The 21,171-nt window shown below is 44.0% G+C and overlaps 1 protein-coding gene across 1 annotated transcript in view; it reads left to right on the forward strand.

Moving 5' to 3' along the window:
- MAP4K5 (mitogen-activated protein kinase kinase kinase kinase 5) overlaps positions 1–21,171 on the forward strand; it is a 604,667-nt gene that overhangs the window by 268,928 nt on the left and 314,568 nt on the right. The window contains exon 15 of the mRNA XM_069208688.1: positions 14,505–14,566. Within this exon, the coding sequence (XP_069064789.1) occupies positions 14,505–14,566 (62 nt within the window). The remainder of the gene's footprint in view (positions 1–14,504; positions 14,567–21,171) is intronic.

Raw genomic sequence — 21,171 nt, forward strand, 5'->3', positions numbered from 1 at the left:
GAAAAGGGCCAACTCTCACACATCTGGAGATGCACCACCCCCAGATAAAGAAAGCCGCAAGTTCGATGCAGCTGGTAAAAGAGTCGCAGCACAAGCTGCAAACCAGTGGCGCATCGCGAACACCCAGGCACTACTTGCGCGCTATGACAGAGCCCACTGGGACGAGATGAAACATCTCATTGAACATCTGCCCAAGGAATTACAAAATAGGGCAAAACAAGTGGTTGAAGAGGGACAGACCATCTCCAACAACCAGATACGCTCCTCCATGGACGCTGCAGATACAGCTGCACGGACAATTAATACATCTGTAACTATCAGAAGGCATGCATGGCTCCGAACGTCTGGATTTAAACCAGAGATTCAACAAGCAGTTCTCAATATGCCTTTTAATGAAAAAGAACTGTTCGGTCCAGAAGTGGACACAGCGATTGAGAAACTCAAAAAAGATACAGACACTGCCAAAGCCATGGGCGCACTCTACTCCCCGCAGAGCAGAGGGAATTACAGCACATTCCGTAAAACGCCCTTTCGAGGGGGGTTTCGGGGTCAAAGCACACAAGCCAGCACCTCACAAGCCACACCGTCCAGTTACCAGGGACAGTATAGAGGAGGTTTTCGGGGACAATATAGAGGAGGGCAATTCCCTAGAAATAGAGGGAGATTTCAAAGCCCCAAAACCCCTATTACTAAACAGTGACTCACATGTCACTCACCCCCTCCACACAACACCAGTGGGGGGAAGAATAGGTCATTATTACAAAGCATGGGAGAAAATCACTACAGACACTTGGGTTCTAGCAATTATCCGACATGGTTATTGCATAGAATTTCTACAATTCCCTCCAAACATACCACCAAAAGCACAAAATCTAACAACACACCATTCCAATCTCCTGGAGATAGAAGTGCAGGCACTATTGCAAAAGAATGCAATCGAATTAGTGCCAAACACACAAATAAACACAGGAGTTTACTCACTGTACTTTCTGATACCAAAGAAGGACAAAACACTGAGACCAATCCTAGACCTCAGAGTAGTGAACACTTTCGTCAAATCAGACCACTTCCACATGGTCACACTACAAGAAGTATTGCCATTGCTAAAACTACACGACTACATGGCAACTTTAGACCTCAAGGATGCTTATTTCCATATACCAATACACCCATCGCACAGGAAATACCTAAGGTTTGTATTCAAAGGAATACATTACCAATTCAAGGTACTGCCTTTCGGATTAACAACCGCACCAAGAGTCTTTACCAAATGTTTAGCGGTAGTCGCTGCACACATAAGAAGGCAGCAAATACATGTGTTCCCATATTTGGACGACTGGCTAATCAAGGCCCATTCGTTCATACAGTGCTCAAATCACACAAATCAGATCATACAAACCCTCTTCAAACTCGGGTTCACCGTCAACTTTACAAAATCCAACATTCTACCGCGCAAGGTACAACAATACCTAGGAGCCATAATAGACACATCAAAGGGAGTAGCCACTCCAAGTCCACAAAGAATTCTAAATTTCAACACCATCATACAACGCATGTATCCAACACAAAAGATACAAGCAAAGATGGTATTACAACTCCTAGGCATGATGTCTTCATGCATAGCCATTGTCCCAAACGCAAGACTGCACATGAGGCCCTTACAACAATGCCTAGCATCACAGTGGTCTCAAGCACAGGGTCACCTTCTAGATCTGGTGTTAATAGACCGCCAAACTTACCTCTCGCTTCTGTGGTGGAACAACATAAATTTAAACAAGGGGCGGCCTTTCCAAGACCCAGTGCCACAATACGTAATAACAACAGATGCTTCCATGACAGGGTGGGGAGCACACCTCGATCAACACAGCATACAAGGACAATGGAACGTACATCAAACAAAACTGCATATCAATCACCTAGAACTTCTAGCAGTTTTTCAAGCACTAAAAGCCTTCCAACCAATAATAGTTCACAAATACATTCTCGTCAAAACAGACAACATGACAACAATGTATTATCTAAACAAGCAGGGGGGGACGCACTCCACGCAGTTAAGCCTGCTAGCACAAAAAATTTGGCATTGGGCAATTCACAACCAAATTCGCCTAATAGCACAGTTTATACCAGGGATCCAAAATCAACTCGCAGACAATCTCTCTCGAGATCATCAACAGGTCCACGAATGGGAAATTCACCCCCAAATTCTGAACACTTATTTCAAACTCTGGGGAACACCTCAAATAGACTTGTTTGCGACAAGGGAGAACGCAAAATGCCAAAACTTCGCATCCAGATACCCACACAAACAATCCCAAGGCAATGCCCTATGGATGAACTGGTCAGGGATATTTGCTTACGCTTTTCCTCCTCTCCCTCTCCTTCCTTACCTGGTAAACAAACTCAGTCAAAGCAAACTCAAACTCATATTGATAGCACCAACTTGGGCAAGGCAACCCTGGTACACAACGCTGCTAGACCTATCAGTGGTACCCTGCATCAAATTGCCCAACAGGCCAGATCTGTTGACACAGCACAACCAAAAGATCAGACACCCAGATCCAGCATCGCTGAATCTAGCAATCTGGCTCCTGAAATCCTAGAATTCGGGCACTTACAACTTACCCAAGAATGTATGGAAGTCATAAAACAGGCCAGAAGGCCATCCACCAGGCACTGTTATGCAAGTAAATGGAAGAGGTTTGTTTGCTACTGCCATATTAATCAAATACAACCATTACACACAACTCCAGAACATGTAGTGGGTTACTTGCTTCACTTACAAAAATCTAACCTAGCTTTCTCTTCCATTAAAATACACCTTGCAGCAATTTCTGCATACCTGCAGACTACCTATTCAACTTCCCTATATAAGATACCAGTCATTAAAGCATTCATGGAGGGCCTTAGGAGAATTATACCACCAAGAACACTACCTGTTCCTTCATGGAACTTAAATGTTGTCCTAACTAGACTTATGGGTCCACCTTTTGAACCCATGCACTCCTGCGACATACAGTTCCTAACCTGGAAGGTGGCATTTCTCATCGCCATTACTTCCCTAAGAAGAGTAAGCGAGATTCAGGCGTTTACAATACAGGAACCTTTTATACAACTACACAAAAATAAAGTCGTCTTAAGGACCAATCCTAAATTTTTGCCAAAGGTTATTTCACCGTTCCATCTAAATCAAACAGTGGAACTTCCAGTGTTCTTTCCACAGCCAGATACCGTAGCTGAAAGGGCGCTACATACATTAGATGTCAAAAGAGCATTGATGTATTACATTGACAGAACAAAAAACATCAGAAAGACTAAACAACTCTTTATTGCATTTCAAAAACCTCATGCAGGAAACCCAATTTCAAAACAGGGTATAGCCAGATGGATAGTTAAATGCATCCAAATCTGCTACCTTAAAGCTAAACGACAGCTGCCCATTACACCAAGGGCACACTCAACCAGAAAGAAAGGTGCTACCATGGCCTTTCTAGGAAACATCCCAATGCAAGAAATATGTAAGGCAGCCACATGGTCTACGCCTCACACATTCACCAAGCACTACTGTGTAGACGTGTTATCCGCACAACAAGCCACAGTAGGTCAAGCTGTATTAAGAACATTATTTCAGACTACTTCCACTCCTACAGGCTGATCCACCGCTTTTGGGGAAATAACTGCTTACTAGTCTATGCAGAACATGCGTATCTACAGCGACAGATGCCATCGAACTGAAAATGTCACTTACCCAGTGTACATCTGTTCGTGGCATCAGTCGCAGTAGATTCGCATGTGCCCACCCGCCTCCCCGGGAGCCTGTAGCAGTTTGGAAGTTACCTTCAATTATTTATATATGTATCATCTCAACCTTAAATAGGTGCATACTTAGTCACTCCATTGCATGGGCACTATTACTACAATTCAACTCCTACCTCACCCTCTGCGGGGAAAAACAATCGAAGATGGAGTCGACGCCCATGCGCAATGGAGACAAAAGGAGGAGTCACTCGGTCCCGTGACTCGAAAGACTTCTTCGAAGAAAAACAACTTGTAACACTCCGGCCCAACACCAGATGGCGAGCTATTGCAGAACATGCGAATCTACTGCGACTGATGCCACGAACAGATGTACACTGGGTAAGTGACATTTTCATTAGCTACCAAGGTAGGTCAGGAAGAACCTAGGGAGGATCAGAGACTGTAGGTACACCCTTATTCCTGTTAGGAGCACTGTTAGCAGTGTAAAGGGAGGTCACACTAGTAGGTCTACCCTGTCCCAAGAGGGCTGGTTGAGAGGGTGTTCAAGGGTAGAAATAGACACTCATCTGCCCATTCTCACATCTCTTCAGTATCTGAGGGGACCCACTGTTCAACTCCAGGGGAAGATTCCAGAGATGGGGAACTCGGGCAACTGAGACTGGAGGAGGCCAAACTAAGGCAGCAACAGCTAGCCCTAGATAGGGAGGCCTGGGGGGTGGAGAGAGAGAGAGAGAGAGAGAGAGAGAGAGAGAGGCATGGGTTGGGGTTAGCACCCCATGGTGGCAGCAGCAACTTTGGTTTCAGGGAGCCTAAGGTCAGGAAGGACTCTTTTGACTCCAGAAACCTCAACAAAATTGTTCCCACTACAAGGTGGTGGGGTGACATTTACACATGGTTCACTGCTCTGGAGAGGGTCTGTAAGGTATAAAGGATCCCTCAGACTGTGGGCTTCTATCCTCTGGCTCTCCTTTTCTGACAAGGGGGGGGGGGGGGAGAATAGACTTCTAACCCTCAGAGAAGAGGATGCTGACAACTATGGTATTCTGAAATCGGCACTTCTAGATGGATTTGGTCTCACCACTGAACAATATAGGATCAAGTTCAGAGAAAAGAGGCCTCCCAGGATTGGGTTGATTTTGTGGACTGCTCTGTTAGAAGCTTTGGAAGGCTGGTTACATGGCAGCAGTCAGTGATTGTGGGGGCGTATACAATCTAATCCTGAGAGAGCATATTTTGAACAACTGTGTGTCTGACTTGTTGCACTAATACTTGATTGACTCAGATCTGACCTCTCCCCAAGAATTGGGAAAGAAGGCAGATAAATGGGTCAGAACTAGGGTGTGCAGAAAAGCTCATACACGGGGGTGACAGCAAAAAAAAAAAGCAGGTAAGTCCCAGGACAAGGGTGGGGACAAAGATATAATCAAGGAGTCTTCATCAGGCCCACAAAAGTCCTCTGGGGGTGGGTCTAAAAGCTCTTCCTCTTCCTCTCATATTAGAAAAAAGCCTTGGTGCTATATGTGTAAAACAAAGGCCAGGAGACAGCTCCTGCCCCAAGAAAAGCACCAAGCCTCCAACCACTACAACCTCCACCTCTACCACTAATACCCCTAGTAACAGCGGTAGCAGTGGGTCAGGTAGCAATAGCCAATCCCAGGCTGTAGCTGGGCTCTCTATACGAAGTGTAGTGGGGGGACTGGTTTAGTCAGAGAAACAACAGAAGCTGTTTTAGCCTCTGATGAGGGCATTGATCTTGCCACCCTTGCTGCCTGTCCCCTTAATATGGATAAGTACAGGCAGCAGCCCTTGATAAATGGTGTTCAGCCAGAGGCCTACAGGGACACAGGTGCCAGTGTCACTATGGTGACTGAAAACTGGTGTCCCCTGAGTAGTACCTACTTGATCATCAGTACCAAGTGACTGACGCCCACAACAAGACTGTGTGCCTCTTCATGGCAGTTGTTGATTTCAGCTGCGGGGGGTGGGTGGGGTGTGGGGGGTAGAGGGGGAAGCACTTTACTCATCCGAAGAAAGTTGTTGTGTCCTCAAACCTACCTGTAGAGCATCTACTAGGTAACAACTTGGAGACTTCAGCTTGGGCTGAAGTCGAATTTGAGGCCCATGCAGCAATGTTAGGCATCCCAGGGCATTCTTTTGCTTTGACTAGGGCACAGGCCAAGAAGCAAAAAGAGCAAGGAAGCTTGGAGCCTGGAACAGTGACCCAAGACCTTGCAAACCCCAAGGGTAGGAAGGGCAAAAAGTTGTCTCCTACCCCACCCTCTAGTAAAGATTTCCCCTTTTGAGGAGGAAGAATCTGCTCCCTTGGCAGAACCTACACCTGAGGAGCTGAAGGCTGACACAGCTGAGCTCCTAGGTGCAGGGGGGCCTGCTAGGGAGGAATTCGTCATGGCTCCGAAAGCCTGTCCCACATTGGAAGGGTTGAGGCAGCAAGCTGTCCTCCAAGAAGCAGGGGATGTCAGTGACACCGACAAGGTTTACTGGGAAGACAACCTCTTATAGTCAGAGCCAAGGAAACCCACACCTGGTGCCACCAGGAAATTGGTAGTACCTCTGCAATATAGAGAATTTGTGTTGACTCTGGCACATGACATTCCCCTGACAGGTCACTTGGGGCAAAGCAAGACTTGAGACAGCCTTGTCCCTCACTTTCATTGGCCCCACATGTCTGTAGATACTAAGGAATTTTGTCGCACCTGTGTCACCTGTCAAGTCAGTGGTAAGACAGGTGGCACCCCAAATGTCCCCTTAGTTCTACTGCCTGTGGTTGGGATTCCCTTTGAGAGGGTTGGAGTGTATATTGTTGGCCCCTTAGACCCGCCCACAGCCTCTGGGAACAGGTTCATACTGGTGGTGGTGGACCATGCCACCTGGTACCCAGAAGCTATTCTTCTAAGGACCACAACGGGTTCTGCAGTGGCAAAAGCCCTCCTGAGAATGTTCTCAAGAGTGGGCTTTCCTAAAGAGGTGGTATCCGACAGAGGTACCAACTTTATGCCTGCATACCTTAAGGCAATGTGGAAGGAATGTGGTGTAACTTACACGTTCACCACCCCCTACTACCTTCAAGCCAATGGTTTGGTAGAAAGTTTAATAAGACTCAAGGGCATGATCATGGGACTCTCTGAAAAGCTCAGAAGGAGATTGGATGTCTTATTGCCATGCCTCCTTCTTGCCTACAGGGAGGTTCCTCAGAAGGGAGTGGGCTACAGCCCCTTTGAACTTCTGTTTGGACAACCTGTTAGGGGTCCTCTTGTTCTTGTAAGGGAGGGCTGGGAGCAACCTCTCAAGCCCTCCCCAAAGCCCCCCCAAACAGGACATAGTGGACTATGTACTTGGCCTCAGATCTAGGATGGCTGAGAACATGAAAAAGGCCACTAAAAACCTTCAGGCCAGCCAAGAACTGCAGAAGCAGTGGCATGACCAGTAGACTATTCTGACTGTTTACCAGCCAGGGCAGAAAGTGTGGGTCCTGGAGCCTGTGGCTCCCAGAGCACTCCAAGACAGGTGGAGTGGTCCCTACACCATAGTGAAGAAAAAGGGTGAGGTCACCTAGTGGGTGGACCTAGGCACTCCAAGAAACCCAGGGGTTACATGTGAACCGCCTGAAGCCCTACTATGACAGGGCTTACATGACCTTGCACATGGCCACTGATGAGGGACAAGAGGAAGAAAGTGACCCTCTCTCTGACCTCTTCACCACCTGCAGGTGATGACTCAGTTGATGGTATAATCCTGGCAGACCGTCTTTCTGAATCTCAGAAAGAAGACTGCAGAAACCTCCTAGGACAGTTCTCTGAACTGTTTTCTCTAACACTTGGTCAGGCAACATGGTGTGAACACACCATTGATACAGGGGACAGTTTGCCCACAAAAAGCTAAATCTACTGGCAACCTGACCATGTTAGAGACTGCATCAAAGCAGAAGTGCAAAAGATGCTGGACCTGGGAGTCATAAAGCACTCGGATAGCCCTGGGGCTAGCCAATGGGTCCTGGTCCCAAAACCTCATTCTCAGAATGGGAAAAGAGAAACGAGATTCTGTGTTGACTACAGAGGACTCAAGACGGTCCCAAAGTGACTCCGTCACTCCAAGGAAGACTCCTTCATCCTTCTCGTGTCGACTAAAGACTTGCTGCCCTCAGATGCACAGCCAGAGAAATGTTGCAGAAGCTTGAAGGCGCCATGGAAACAATGTTGCAAAAAGAGTCTTCTTCGTGGATGCAGATTGTCAGTTCCTGGAGGGTCCAGTTGCAGTTCCAGTGGCTAGAAGTCGAAGTAAGGTTGCCGAGGAGTCCTGCAGCAAGCCAAATCTGAGGACCCACTCAAGAGATAGACCCTAAAAAGCCCTGAAAGGCGGGTTGGCCACCTAGCCAGGTGAACACCTATCAGGAGGGGACTCTGACGTCACTTGCCTGGCCTGGCCACTCAGATACTCCCAGAGGTCCCTGCCAACCTTGGATTCAAGATGGCAGAACCCAGGGACCCTCTGGAGGAGCTCTGAGCACCACCCCTGGGGTGTTGATGGACATGGGTGTAGTCACTCCCCTTTTCATTGTCCAGTTTCGCGCCAGAGCGGGGACTGGGAGTCCCTGAACCAGTGTAGACTGGTTTATGCATGGATGTCACCAAATGTGCCCTTCAAAGCATGCCAGTGACTTGGGGAGGCTACCCTTCCCAAGCCATGTAAAACCTATTTCCAAAGGGAGATGGTATTTACCCCTCTCTCAAAGGAAATCCTTTGTTCTGCCTTCCTGGGCTTGAGCTGTTAAAGCAGCAGGAGGGCAGAAAGCTGTCTGAGGGGTGGCAGCAGATTGGGCTGCCCAGAAACCCCCCAGATGGCTGCTAGGAGCAAAGCTGGGGGTCCTCTAACGAGCCCCCAGAGTGCCTGGAATCATATAGCCAATACTGGCAACAGTATTGGGGTATGATTCCGACATGTTTGATACCAAACATACAGAGGTTCGGAGTTACCATTATGTAGCTGGACACAGGTTGTGTCCTGTATCCAGTACACAGGTAAAATGGCTTCCCTGCATTTACAAAGTCCAATTTAAAGGAGCTGGAGTTTGTAGGGGTTGCCCACACACACAGGTGCCTGCACCCTGCCCTCTGGGCTAGGAGGGCCTACCACAGGGGTGACTTACAGTCACCTGGTGCAGTTACCTGTAGTGAAAGGTGTGTATGCACCTTTTCACACAGGCTGCAACGGCAAGCCTGCAGACAGTTTGCATGGACATTACTTTACTGCCTTTACCTGTGAAACTCTGACTTCATATAACCCAGAGACCCAACAGACCCTAAGCGCAACTCACATCAATGCCATTGGAAGCGTTAGCTGGAGACTGTATGCCGTGCCAAGAGGGTATACTGGCCAGCCTCCTCTGCTTTAAGAACTTGTATATGAAGACGAGCAAGCCTCAAGCCTTCCCAGCTAAAACAAAGGAGGGAAAACACTCCACTTAACAAAGCTGTTCAGTAGTAATCTTTAAATGTGATTATATTTTTCTGGGGCATAAGCCAAAAACTAACCAAATAAAAAAAAAAAAAAAAGTGACAGGAAACTGGCAGTATGAGGGAAAGAAAGCTAAATGTTACTTGAGCCGGCACTCAAAAGTGTACATACTATCATACAAACACTTGCAACTGGGGAAGACAGGGTTTGGACCTTGTAGGCAAGGGAGTTGCAATAGTTTCATGAGATAATGATGGCCATCCTAGTTTGGACTTAAACCATCCGGCTAGTGGTGGTTTTGAAGTCTAGTTTATTTTTTGTTCACTGCTGCATATGTGTGACGGGCTTGCTATTGTATTAGCTTCATTTCTTGCACTGATACAACAGCTCTTGGTGGGGTGGTATATAGTGTGCTGTGGTGGTTGCTGGAGGAGAAACATTTTTCCTTTGTCTTTCTTGCCACTTTCTAATGCACAATCAGATGTACCGGAGAAAAGCTGACTACCCAACCACAGAATGACTTTTATATTGGCTGATCCAAAATGACTTAAACTTCCAACTGGCCGATGGTGAAAGGGGATTGTCTCATTGCACCATTTTTTGTGGGCTGATCCAGAATTTGAATGACTCTTCTTGAAAGCAATGGCCCTCTTCATGTTATAGTTGTTACACATTATTGTGCACTAAGAACTACCGGCCGATCTCCCTCCTCCCCTTCCCAGCCAAGGTCATCGAAAAAATTGTAAACAGCCAACTATCCAGGTTCCTGGAAGACAGCAAGGTACTCGACACCTCCCAATCCGGATTCCGCAGAAACCACAGCACTGAGACTGCACTCATTGCTGCCACAGACCATTCCAACGCTGGAATCCGCGACAAGGCACTCGACTGGATCTCGTCATTTCTCTCAGGCAGAACCTAGAGAGTCCACCTCCCACCGTTCCTGTCAGAAGCTTCCAGAATCATCTGGAGTTCCCCAAGGATCTTAGCTCAGCCCCACGCTCTTCAACGTTTACATGACCCCCTCGCCAACATCGCATGAACCCACCACATCCACATAGTTTCCTACGCAGACGACACTCAGCTCATCCTCTCCCTCACGAAAGACCCTACAACTGCAAAGAACAACCTCCACAATGGACTTCACGCCATCACCAGCTGGATGGAATCAAGCCACCTCAAGTTAAACACAGACAAGACAGAAATCCTCATCTTTGGCACCAACCCCTCAACTTGGAAGGACTCCTGGTGGCCCACCTCCGTAGGAACAGCGCCCTCACCCACCACCCACGCACGCAACCTAGGCTTCATCTTGGACTTCACACTCAGCATGACTCAGCAGGTCAATGCCATCTCCTCTTCCTGCTACAACACTCTCCGCATGCTCCGCAAAATCTTCAAGTCGATTCCTGTCGAAACCAGGAAAACTGTCACCCACACCCTGGTCAGCAGCCGATTGGACTACGGAAGCGCCCTATATGCAGGAATAACAACCAAACCCCTAACAAAACTGCAAAGAAGCCAGAACACATCCGCCCGGCTCATTCTGGACCTCCCACGCCGTGACCACATTTCCCCCCACCTCACAGACCTTCACTGGCTACCAGTGTCAAAGAGGATCACCTACAAACTCCTCATCCGCGCACACAAGGCCCTCCACAACACAGGCCCAGCCTACCTCAACGACAGACTCACCTTCCACATCCCCACCCGCAATCTTCGCTCCGCCAGCCTCGCCCTCGCCTCCATCCGCCGCACCACCGCCGGAGGAAGATCCTTCTCTCACCTAGCCGCCAAGACCTGGAACTCCCTACCGCTCCACCTTCGCCAGACCCTAGACCTCTTGACATTCAGGAAACGCCTCAAGACATGGCTCTACGACCAGTAGGCCCCCCCGCGCCTTGAGACCCTAACGGGTGATTAGTGCGCTCTATAAATCCTTGATTGATTTATTGATTGACTAATAATGAAAGCTGTAGGAGTCCTTTTAAACAGTCGCTGAGACCTAACATGGTGTGCAGAAGAGGCCATTTTATCTTTGAAAGAAGACTGCATCCCTCGTATTTAAACCAAGCTGTCTTTTTAAGTTGCAGTTGATTTTTACAACTGTTAAAAGGTGTTTAGAGTCATAGACTTAATTGTAAAGAGATACTAGCCTCGATGCCGTGCTAGAGGTCACCCTACCTTGAACTGTGTCCTTAAATACCTCTCTACTGAAACAACATGAACTTGGCTTGAATTTGGACTGTTACCACGTTCTGTTTCGGAGAGTTCAGAACAGCTGGAACTTTTGGTAGAAGGTGGAAACCTTACTTATGAAACAGCAAAAGGAAAGTGGAAGGTAGCACATATTCCAAAATAGGAAAGAATTCCCAGAAGAATGTGGTGGCTATGATAGTGGCAGAAATATCAATAAGAATGTGAAAAGTAAGGTAGAGGGTACAGAGACGAGAAATTTGAGGAAGAAAATGACTAAATTCCACAAACCTATAAGTCAGAATTAATTATAAATCTCTTTTGTGATGTTTCTTTCTTGTCATACTCTACGAAGAAGTTTCTAGAGTGTGTCTCAGTCATCATCTGCTGATGATTTACTTCTGGATATGTTTAGGTGTTAGAAACCTAATCAGCTAACCTCACTTGTTTGTGTGTGTGTCTGTCTCTGCAGTGGTCTTCAGCTGACAAATCTACCACATGGTTGTATATAAATTAATTTCGAAGTTAGGTTGACAGCCACTGTGGTATTTTCACATCATATCAACCCTCCTTTTTTTGCTAGCAACATTAACTAGTTAATTAATTTGTTAAGCTGTTTATTTTCTTTAGTTTAGCTGGTTAAACATAACTATGGATTGAGTAGGCATTCTTGAGGACACCCTAATTGACCTACTTTGGTATTGTATTTGTGTGTGACTCCATTTCAGATATAATTTGCTTTTAATACACAATTGGAATATTATTTGCATTTACCATGTTTTTGTGTTTTTCTTCTTGCCAATTCTAATAGCATACATTGTATAAGTCCTAATTGAGCCTGGTTTGGTTTACTAGTTTTGTTGGTCTCTGATATTGCTTGTCCTTCTTTTTATTTTTGTATTTTAACCAGGAGGTAACTGAGCATTTAGCCGAACCCCTGGGTCTTATTTCATAGCCCATGGAAAGGTTTATGGTAAATACCATTCTTAAAGCACCTAGTGATGATTTAGTAGGTGTACATAGGATGTGAGGTTCATGTGTACATTTCAGTGCAAAAACTGTATACATGCAATATTTTGATCACAGGTTTAATATGGAAACCCTTTTTTAGATTATTGTGGAATTTACATATGTGCGCACGCCACTTTACCCAATATTTGACAGTAGCCATTCTGAGGAAGCGGACAATGAGAAGTCACTAAAGTAACAAAATTCCTCTGCCTCACTCCATTGATCACAGCTGACCACTTTGTCACACTGTGGGAATTATAGAGATTCCCGTCTACCAGAGGACCTTCCCATGCCTCTTGAGTACAATGTGTGTTCACCTTTCTGTGTCGTGGGACAGACCTTGCCTGTTTTCTTGTTCTGTCCCTTTGTATAGCCATGGAAGAGTGGCTGTAAGTATGTTGTTTAAGTAATGTTGCATTGGAAACTCATGTATTGGGGTGTTTTCTCACTGGTCAGAAGTCTCATGCTTGTTTCTTTTAATTCACCCTAAAGCTGTCTTCATCTGGTCATTTGTAACAACACACCATTCTTGCACTGAGCCTTTCTTTTGTAACAGAGCTCCTGGAGGAATTAATTTTCTAGATCCTCCCATGTAGTCTACGCAATCAGTTCTGTAGATCTTGTGCTTCGGAACATAGGTGAGAAGGTCGAGCCACAGCAAGTTCAGTCACCTAACCGCCCTAATCTGTCCCTGATGTTGCTGCCAAATGTCTAGGTAAATAGTCCCTGGGTGTCATTTGTTGAGTGAGGCTGCTGTCTCCCAAAAGTGTCTGGTTTTGCCTGAGAAAGTCTTGGGGTTAGGCATATGGAGTGCACCTGTGTCCTATCTGTATTTTGGGCCTAATCCATGCTCTTTTCTTTTTAGCTTACTTTTGAACCTTTTTCCATCAGTAGTGCTGTCCTTCTCAGAATTTTCCTAGAGACTGCCTGTAGGAACTTACAGGATTCTGGGTTACCATTCACTTATCTAAACTGCTGCTTATCTTGTTAAATGAGAAGGTGACAAAAGAGGACCTTGATTTATTTAATTTGCTTATTTTCTATGTGAAGGATTTGCCCACAACGGGACAGTTTGTAATTCCTTTTTTTTTATTTACTCTGTGTTTGTGACAAAGGAGGAATGTTTGACAACTTTTCTTTCACAAGTTTTTTGGAAGTTGTGGGAGAAGTGGGCTGGCGAATCATAATTTTTCATCCCATTGGAGAGATTTTGTTTGCTGCCACAATCCGAACTCGAGCAGCAGTTTGTCTTTGAATAGCTCCTCCCTGACTGAGGTCCTTGGACCTCTCTTTTCAAAAGTACTGAAGAAATCATTTTCACCTGCCATGGATAAGATTAACACAGCAGCCCGATTTGTGGTATTGTCATTTTCTGTTTACAGAAAAGTGTTGCTGAACGCTACATTGTTGCCTAGGGAATCTCGATAAGAATTTTTTGGGCTCCCTTATGGTTGAAGTAAACAGTCTCCTTCTTTTGACTATATCTCGTCCAGCTTCTGTGGTGCACTCCTGTTCTGCAACCACCACGCCAAACGGTGCTGGTGTTCCTCTGACTAAACTTGAGTCTGTTTTATTCTCTCATTAAAAGACCAAATTTAAATCTACTACAGAGATGTTTTCTGCTCTTCCTTCTTTTTATTACTTCTTGAAAGCATGGCTTGGGGCTTGAACTTACACAGAATCTGTCATTTGCTGTCCTTATTGAACCTGTGTTTCAGGCCCACCAGATTTTGATCTGTGCAATGGATTGCTTTTTTTTTTCGTTGGGATGAACATGCTTGACCTAATGCACATTCAATTCATGACAATGTGCAGCCATCATTGTTCATATGCATTTTTATTGTGGTAGTGAGCTTTGTTGAAATGCCTGCATGTTTATTGATCTGCAATCCTAACATTTCTTGTAAACTTGTTTTGATGATCTAGCAATATTTCTGTGGCTGTTCACATGAAGATTAAATCGGTATGTTTTGAGGCTATTTACTCAAATGCCCTATTTATGTCCCACTAATTAAATGAATAAAAAATGTTAAGTTTACTATCTAAAACTTTTGTTTTCATATTCTCAGAGTGAGACCAGAGACTATTTCGCATCACATTGGCATCCATTTTCTGGCAGTGGAAATGTCAGGTAAGAGAAATGTTCCATGTGAGGTTACTGTCCAGATGCTTTAAATGAAGTCTCTTGAAAGAATGCACTTAGTCAATCTTTTCCATTGTAATGCTTACGTCTTGATGGCGCACTCATGGCCTGGAGGAGGCAACTCCACTCTAAAATGTAATACACATTTAAGCACCATCTGTCTGGAGGACACGTAAAAAGTGAGAAGCCAGCTGCATCCGTCAACTGAGAAGCAGGCATTTTGCTCTATAAGTTTCTGTTATGAAGTTGTAATGCTTGAAGCATGCTTCATCACTCTGGTCCCTGGTGAAGATAATTCTATTTTTTGACTTTAGGTTGCTCCTTAGCAGCGGTCATGTAGGAAAATTGGGCTGCTAGGAATAGGTTTAAGCAGTAAGGTTGTTTTTTTTCTGAAGCTGCTATTCTTTTAGAAGCTGGTTCTGACACACAAGGCACATTAATCAGCTTTTATGTTCCTTTCAATTCCTTCATTTGTTGTTCACAGCAGGAGTCTGTTGTGAACTAGGTGCTTACGCGCATTCTCACTTTCTTCGTCACATACTTCACAGTTCTGGAACGTTGCGATTGAGTCTTCATTTTAGGATTGATTCTTCCTGTAGGGTAATAATTGAGGATGGGAGCTTCATTTGTTGAATAGACCTATACTGCGAGTGTTGGAGAGGCTGCAAGTATTTTATTCTCCTTCTCAGGGTTGGTTTATTTCTAAATACAATGACTCGCAAGAATGGTAGCTCATGCTACCTAATGGATATTGTGACATATCGATCACATTTCACCTTTACAGTCCGATCTTGCTAGTTTCTTTCAAGACCCTGGGTCTTAGTGGATTGACCGTTAGGTGTTCACTGTGCTGCAGCAGTTGTGTTGTGTCTACTTTTAATGCCATGATGCTCAGGAAGGCAAATGACTTCTGACATTCTTGTCTATATATCATAATAAGCCACTCTTAGTCTGTGTATTGATAGCATTCGAGGTTTGCTCTTATATAGGCTATGTTTCTCTACATCAGTTTGCTCTCTCATCTGCCAGATTTGGCTTGGGTGTAGACTACTCTTCCATTTGAATGTGATTATAAATGCATTCAGTTCACTGTTTTGTTTTTTAAAAGTCATAGATGTTCAGGTGATCAAGATCATCTTTTTCCAGTTGTTCTAGTGGGCTTGAAACTGTTTATGGTTGCAGGTCATTGCGGTGGAGTCAGGGTGTAGACCAGTGTTTCGAAACTGTGGATGTGGACCCACTGGTCAGTCACAAGGTGTGTGTTTTTTTTCTTCTTTTGGGTAGGTCGAAAAAGTCCTGGTTTTTGTGTAAGTAATATTTAAGATTATTAGCCCTGCTTGTGCACCAGTGTAAAGGTGCTGAACAGTGTCCTTAAGACTGCTTTTAAAACCAGTTCTTGCAAGTATTCACAAGCAAGACTTTGGGTGAACGTTCCAGTATTTGTTGCTTCTGTTTTGTTACTTCACTAAGCTATACCAGAGAATGTGCTCACTATACATGATCATACACAGCTATGACACTTGTGTAAGTCTCTTACATATAAACTGAGAAATATGGATGTGGCCCAATGTCTAGAGCTGATGACTTTGGATCTGGGGATTCAGTTTCAAATCCCAAGGTTTGTTCAACATCATTTGATTCTGAGACAAAGCACACAATCTCCTGTGCTTACAATAAAATACATTACTTTACTCACTCCCTCGCCGTGCACAGTGACGTCATAAATGATGTATTTTCAGATGTCATCAGTGATGTCATTGATGTCATAGAACATGTCGAGTGTTGTAATATATGAGGTAATTAGCAGTTCATGGGGAGGGTGCAAGTTCTAATTTCATTCTCACATAGTTATAATGTAACTTTAACCCTTGTTTTTTTTAGTCACTTTCTGAATTTTTTTTAGTGTAAAGTAACAGTACTAAAGACTGTTATTTTTAGAAGGTCAGCCCTCCTGGCGTTGTCAAATGATTAGAAGTCCATAATATAAAAGGCAGGCCTTTTAGTTTTATTAGGGGGTCAACAAATCAGCATATATAAACCAGACCTATTGTCTTTGTTACTAAATCACCACAGTAATTTATCTTCAATTATAATGCAATGTATTCCTAATTGCAATGATTAATAATAAATATTGTTAAATATTTTGACTAAAGCATTTTTATTCAAAAAAGCCCTAAACATGTCTTGAAGCATTTCTTCAACATTTAGGCAACAAAATGAAGCCACAGAACCAGCCACAAGGGGTCCCTCCACACTCCAGCTCCAGCTGGGAATGCTTTAAAAAAGCATGGTAAGCCCCGCTGGGGTTTTGTATTCAATGACCCAGGAAACTTAATGCAATTTTTATTTTTTTAAATGTTCCTAAAGGGGCTGCTGCACCTACTGCAGCCCCCTACAGCATATACAAAAAACGTTACTAGGGGCACAAGTAGGATAGAAATTATGCAAATATACAGTCTTTGCAAGGCATTATGGAGAGCTCCTTCGCAGGAACTGTGAATGTAAAATGAGCAGCTACTCTGCTCATTTCACATGTTTTTTTTTTTTATAAATAATAATGAATCTTAGGTTCCCTGGGGCACCCAACAACTTCAAAAGTTTGGAGACCATGGGAGATGACCATGGCCCCTACAGCCCCAATGGCACCCGTGCTAGCACCCTTCCTGTGTGCTGGCCTAAGCAGTCCATTTTTTATTTATTTTTATTTGTGGAGTACTCCGGTTGCACCCATGCACACACAATATTCCCAGCACTGGGTACCACAAGGGGAGGCCCATCACCCTTGTGTCCATGCTGACTCCGGGTCCTGCCCCTGTTCTGGGTGCCGGTGGGAGCCGGCTTCACCAATTTGCTTCAATCAAGTTGGGCGCAGCTTTTCTTTCCACTCCTACCTGGCTGGGAGCAGATCAAGGCCCAAGGGATGGGGTACTCGGGCTGTAACATGGCTTGTGGAAGGGGGCCCCATGCCCCCTCCCCAAATATCACATCGGCCCCTAGGGGATGATAGGGTCCCTAGGGTCATTATATGACTGTGAGGGAGGCCTGTGTCCCCCTCCCCAAATAAAACATTGGGCCCCAGGACCCCCTTCCCATTAAAACTATATTGGCCTTGGGAGGCAGGGGTTATGGGTCAGATTATGCTGTAAATAATACAATATGATATAATGTAGTGACACATATAATATAAATGTTCCAAAATGAACCACTGGGACTTTTTTTTCAGCACAACATATTGAAATGGGAACTTACTCCATATGCTGCAGCAGAAAGAGTTTATCAAATTTTCTAAAATCACTGATATAAACACAATTTTCCAGAAGCCTTGTGATTTTATTGGGCGGATGCCACAGGCCAATGCCCCATATTTGAAAATTGTTCCAGGTCCAGACTCCAATGCATGGTGATGTTAATAACTCCCGCTGCAGTCAAATATCAAAGGGCCATTGTCAGGGTTGTAACATTTACAAACAATGATTGTTATTACGTTAAAATAATCTCCCCATCCTCATGTTCAATAAAGCTAAGTGGGTCACAAAAGGTTTTTTGCTCTAAACATTTGGGTGTGGTTCTATAAAGTTTTGGAAGCATTGGTTTAGACCATTGTATAGTCTGGCACCATCCTGTGTTCTGCTGGACAGCTTTCCCAGTTGACTTATGGCATGATATGCAAGACTTCTTGGTATGACCTATCAGACATGTATTGCAATAATTTACGTGGCGTTGGTGATTGATTATTTTTGTGTCTCTCTTTTGGCTGACTGTGATGTTGCAAGTCTTGGGTAAATCTTTCTACTTTGCATTCTTTCTTTTGTATTCCAACAGATGTCTCTCCAGCAGGCTGGAGTAGCTTCCCAGACCACCTTCTTTTCATTTGCAAGTTCTCTTCTAGATGTGAGAGGCTTTGTCACTTTCTTAAAAATGATTTGTCTTTCATCTATTGAGTCCTTTTCTATCACAGTAAAAGATATCCATCGTACTGGTGCTTCCCTTTTGCTGATCCTTTTTGTCCTTGTGGTAAATATGGTCATCCACATGCACAACGTATGATCCCAGAACACATTTGTTTTTGTTTAAAATAATACATTTTAAATCTAAATGTATAACTTCAAAACATGCCTAAGTGGTCCTGTTTTATGTTACACCAGGCATCCACATTTAAAACTTAGCAGTACACTTGATTGAAAACACCACTTCTATTTAACACTGTAAAAGTAAAAAAAAAAAAAATAATAATAATTAAATAAAGAAGGAAATGGTGACTCAAGCGATCAGTGGGCAAAAGGGGAAAACTGCCCATGCCCCTCTACGAATCTCTGAAACTCCACTGTCTCATCACACCCACTGGCAGCTCAGTGTTTTTCCTCCAAGTAAGGTCCAGATCGCTTACTTTTTGTAAAGGCTCATTTAGGCTGAAAATACAATTATTTGTGACTTTTGACTTCACTAGACACCTGTCTTTAGATTTCACCTAACAGTTTTGCCCTGTTTGTCTTTTGAGAAAAGATCTTTTACCTTATTCTTCGTGAAGGTGTTTCATCTTTTTACCTTTCAAGCACTGTACCTGTTCTGTTTGATAAAGCTTCAGACTATGGCGCCGAATTGTCCAAGTGAGATGGCCATTTCACACCAGCGTGTGTTCTTACATGTTGAAACATCTCATAGAGAGGCTGAAAAATACGGGAGATGCAGCCCCCAGAGTGAAGAGGGAAATGGGCAGAAGAGCGGAGCCTTTTATCCCCTCTCTCGTTCCCAGGAAACCATGACTGCCATTTCCTATGGGAGAGTCAGTTTAGTGAAGTTGCTTCTGCTTGTGTTTGAAGTTGTTAGCATCCAAAACATCTTCATCAAACCATTTGGTGAGAAAACATTGATAACAAAGCATGTTTTTATGCCAACGGCTAAAGAGGGGCCGCGTCATTGTTCAGGGGATCCCCATCACACTGAATTTCATCATTTTTTGACTAGAGTCCGTTCACCATGGATTAATTAACAAGATCTGAATGAGGAAGAGAACATCCTAATTCTCCAGAGGTTTTTTTTTTTTTTTGTCTGCTACAGATGAGGGTCTCACCATTCCAGCATCTAAAGAGGAAGCGGATTGACAGGCTCATGTAATTCCTTCCTCACCGGTTTATGTGGAATAGCCTCCTACAACTCCAGTTTGTGCTTTTGATGGTCAACCAGATCCACAGATTTGTCTTCATTGTGTTGGCAGAGGAAGTACTATCACCTCCAGATAAGCACTTATCATGTGTAGGCCACTCATAAAAGACCTCAGGGAGCTATACCTTAAGAAAAGATTTGGCATAAGTGCCTCATCAGGACCAGCCAAGGGAGTTTCTAAGTGTGAGAGGGAAGATTAACAGTGTGTGTTGAATAGAGTTGTAAGGAGTTTGAGCATTCTAGCGACAGTCCCTACTGTTCACACTTATGTGATCGTCTTGACCATTTATACCAAACAGCAGTCTGTACCATAGTGACTCTGGTTCCTTGCCGTCTAGGACTAGTAATGGGCATCTTCTCTGGTAGACCTCTTAAAAGAGGCCTAGAGAAGTAGTTAACAGCTGATTCTTCTCCTAAATTTCATAAAGGTAAGCCTGCTCCAGACTCTTATGGTGACAGCCGTTAAGAAGAAATATAATGCACACAGTTCGACTTCACTGAAAGTGCGTTTGGGCGAAATGACCCTTTATTGGAAGACACCTTCTGGTACATATTCTTTCAAGATTTCCCACAGTTAAAGCGTCCGGAGAAGGTCAAGTAAAGGTGAGCCTGTCATTACAAAAACCCACTCTTAAATGGCAATTATATATTTTTCTCTCCACATGAATGGGTCTCTAATATAAGACTATGTATAAGATTGATCTTCAAAATTCTTCTTGGAATGTTGCCTTCCCAGGGGCTCTAATCTCAGTAATGAAGGTGAGTGAAATTGAAGCGCTCTGCACAGAGAAATTGTTTTTAATTGCAATCTTGGGATTCACCCTGCTTTTCTTTCCAAGGTAATTTCTGATTTTCACATAGAACATAGTATTCCTGTAAGAACATTTTTCCTTATTCCTACCACTTTGGTCGAAAGATCATTGCAGACTGTGGCCATTAAGAGAACTTTATGGTAGAAGACTAATGATCTTTGTAAGGAAACCTTTGCTGTTCACACTGTTTGTATAGTCACCATTTTCTGTTTGCGTGTTGTTGTTTTTATTTTTATTTTTTATACATTTTGTAGATTAAATAGTGGTGTTTAGAGACAAATTTGTTATGTTTGAGTTATGTGACTGTTAAGTTCTAGTTGTATGTTTATATTTGTAGAAGTTACTTAATTCTATTCTGAAATTCTGTACATATCTAGATATTTTCTACCATTTATGGATTCAGAGACAAGATGTTTGGTAAGAACTAGGACTAGGCTTTCCCTTTTGCTTAAACAAATCTCTAAGCTTCTAAAATGGACTTAAGCCAACAGTGTGTGACACATCATTAACTAAAAGATATCAAGCAATACAGAGGGACAAACATAGTCTCCACTCTTCCTGCCAAATAGATCCACAGGCTGCAAAACCATTTAGCAACCTGATTTAAGGGTGACTTAA

This window comes from Pleurodeles waltl, chromosome 9 (genome assembly GCF_031143425.1).
Source record: "Pleurodeles waltl isolate 20211129_DDA chromosome 9, aPleWal1.hap1.20221129, whole genome shotgun sequence".
NCBI classification, from domain to species: Eukaryota; Metazoa; Chordata; class Amphibia; order Caudata; family Salamandridae; genus Pleurodeles; species Pleurodeles waltl.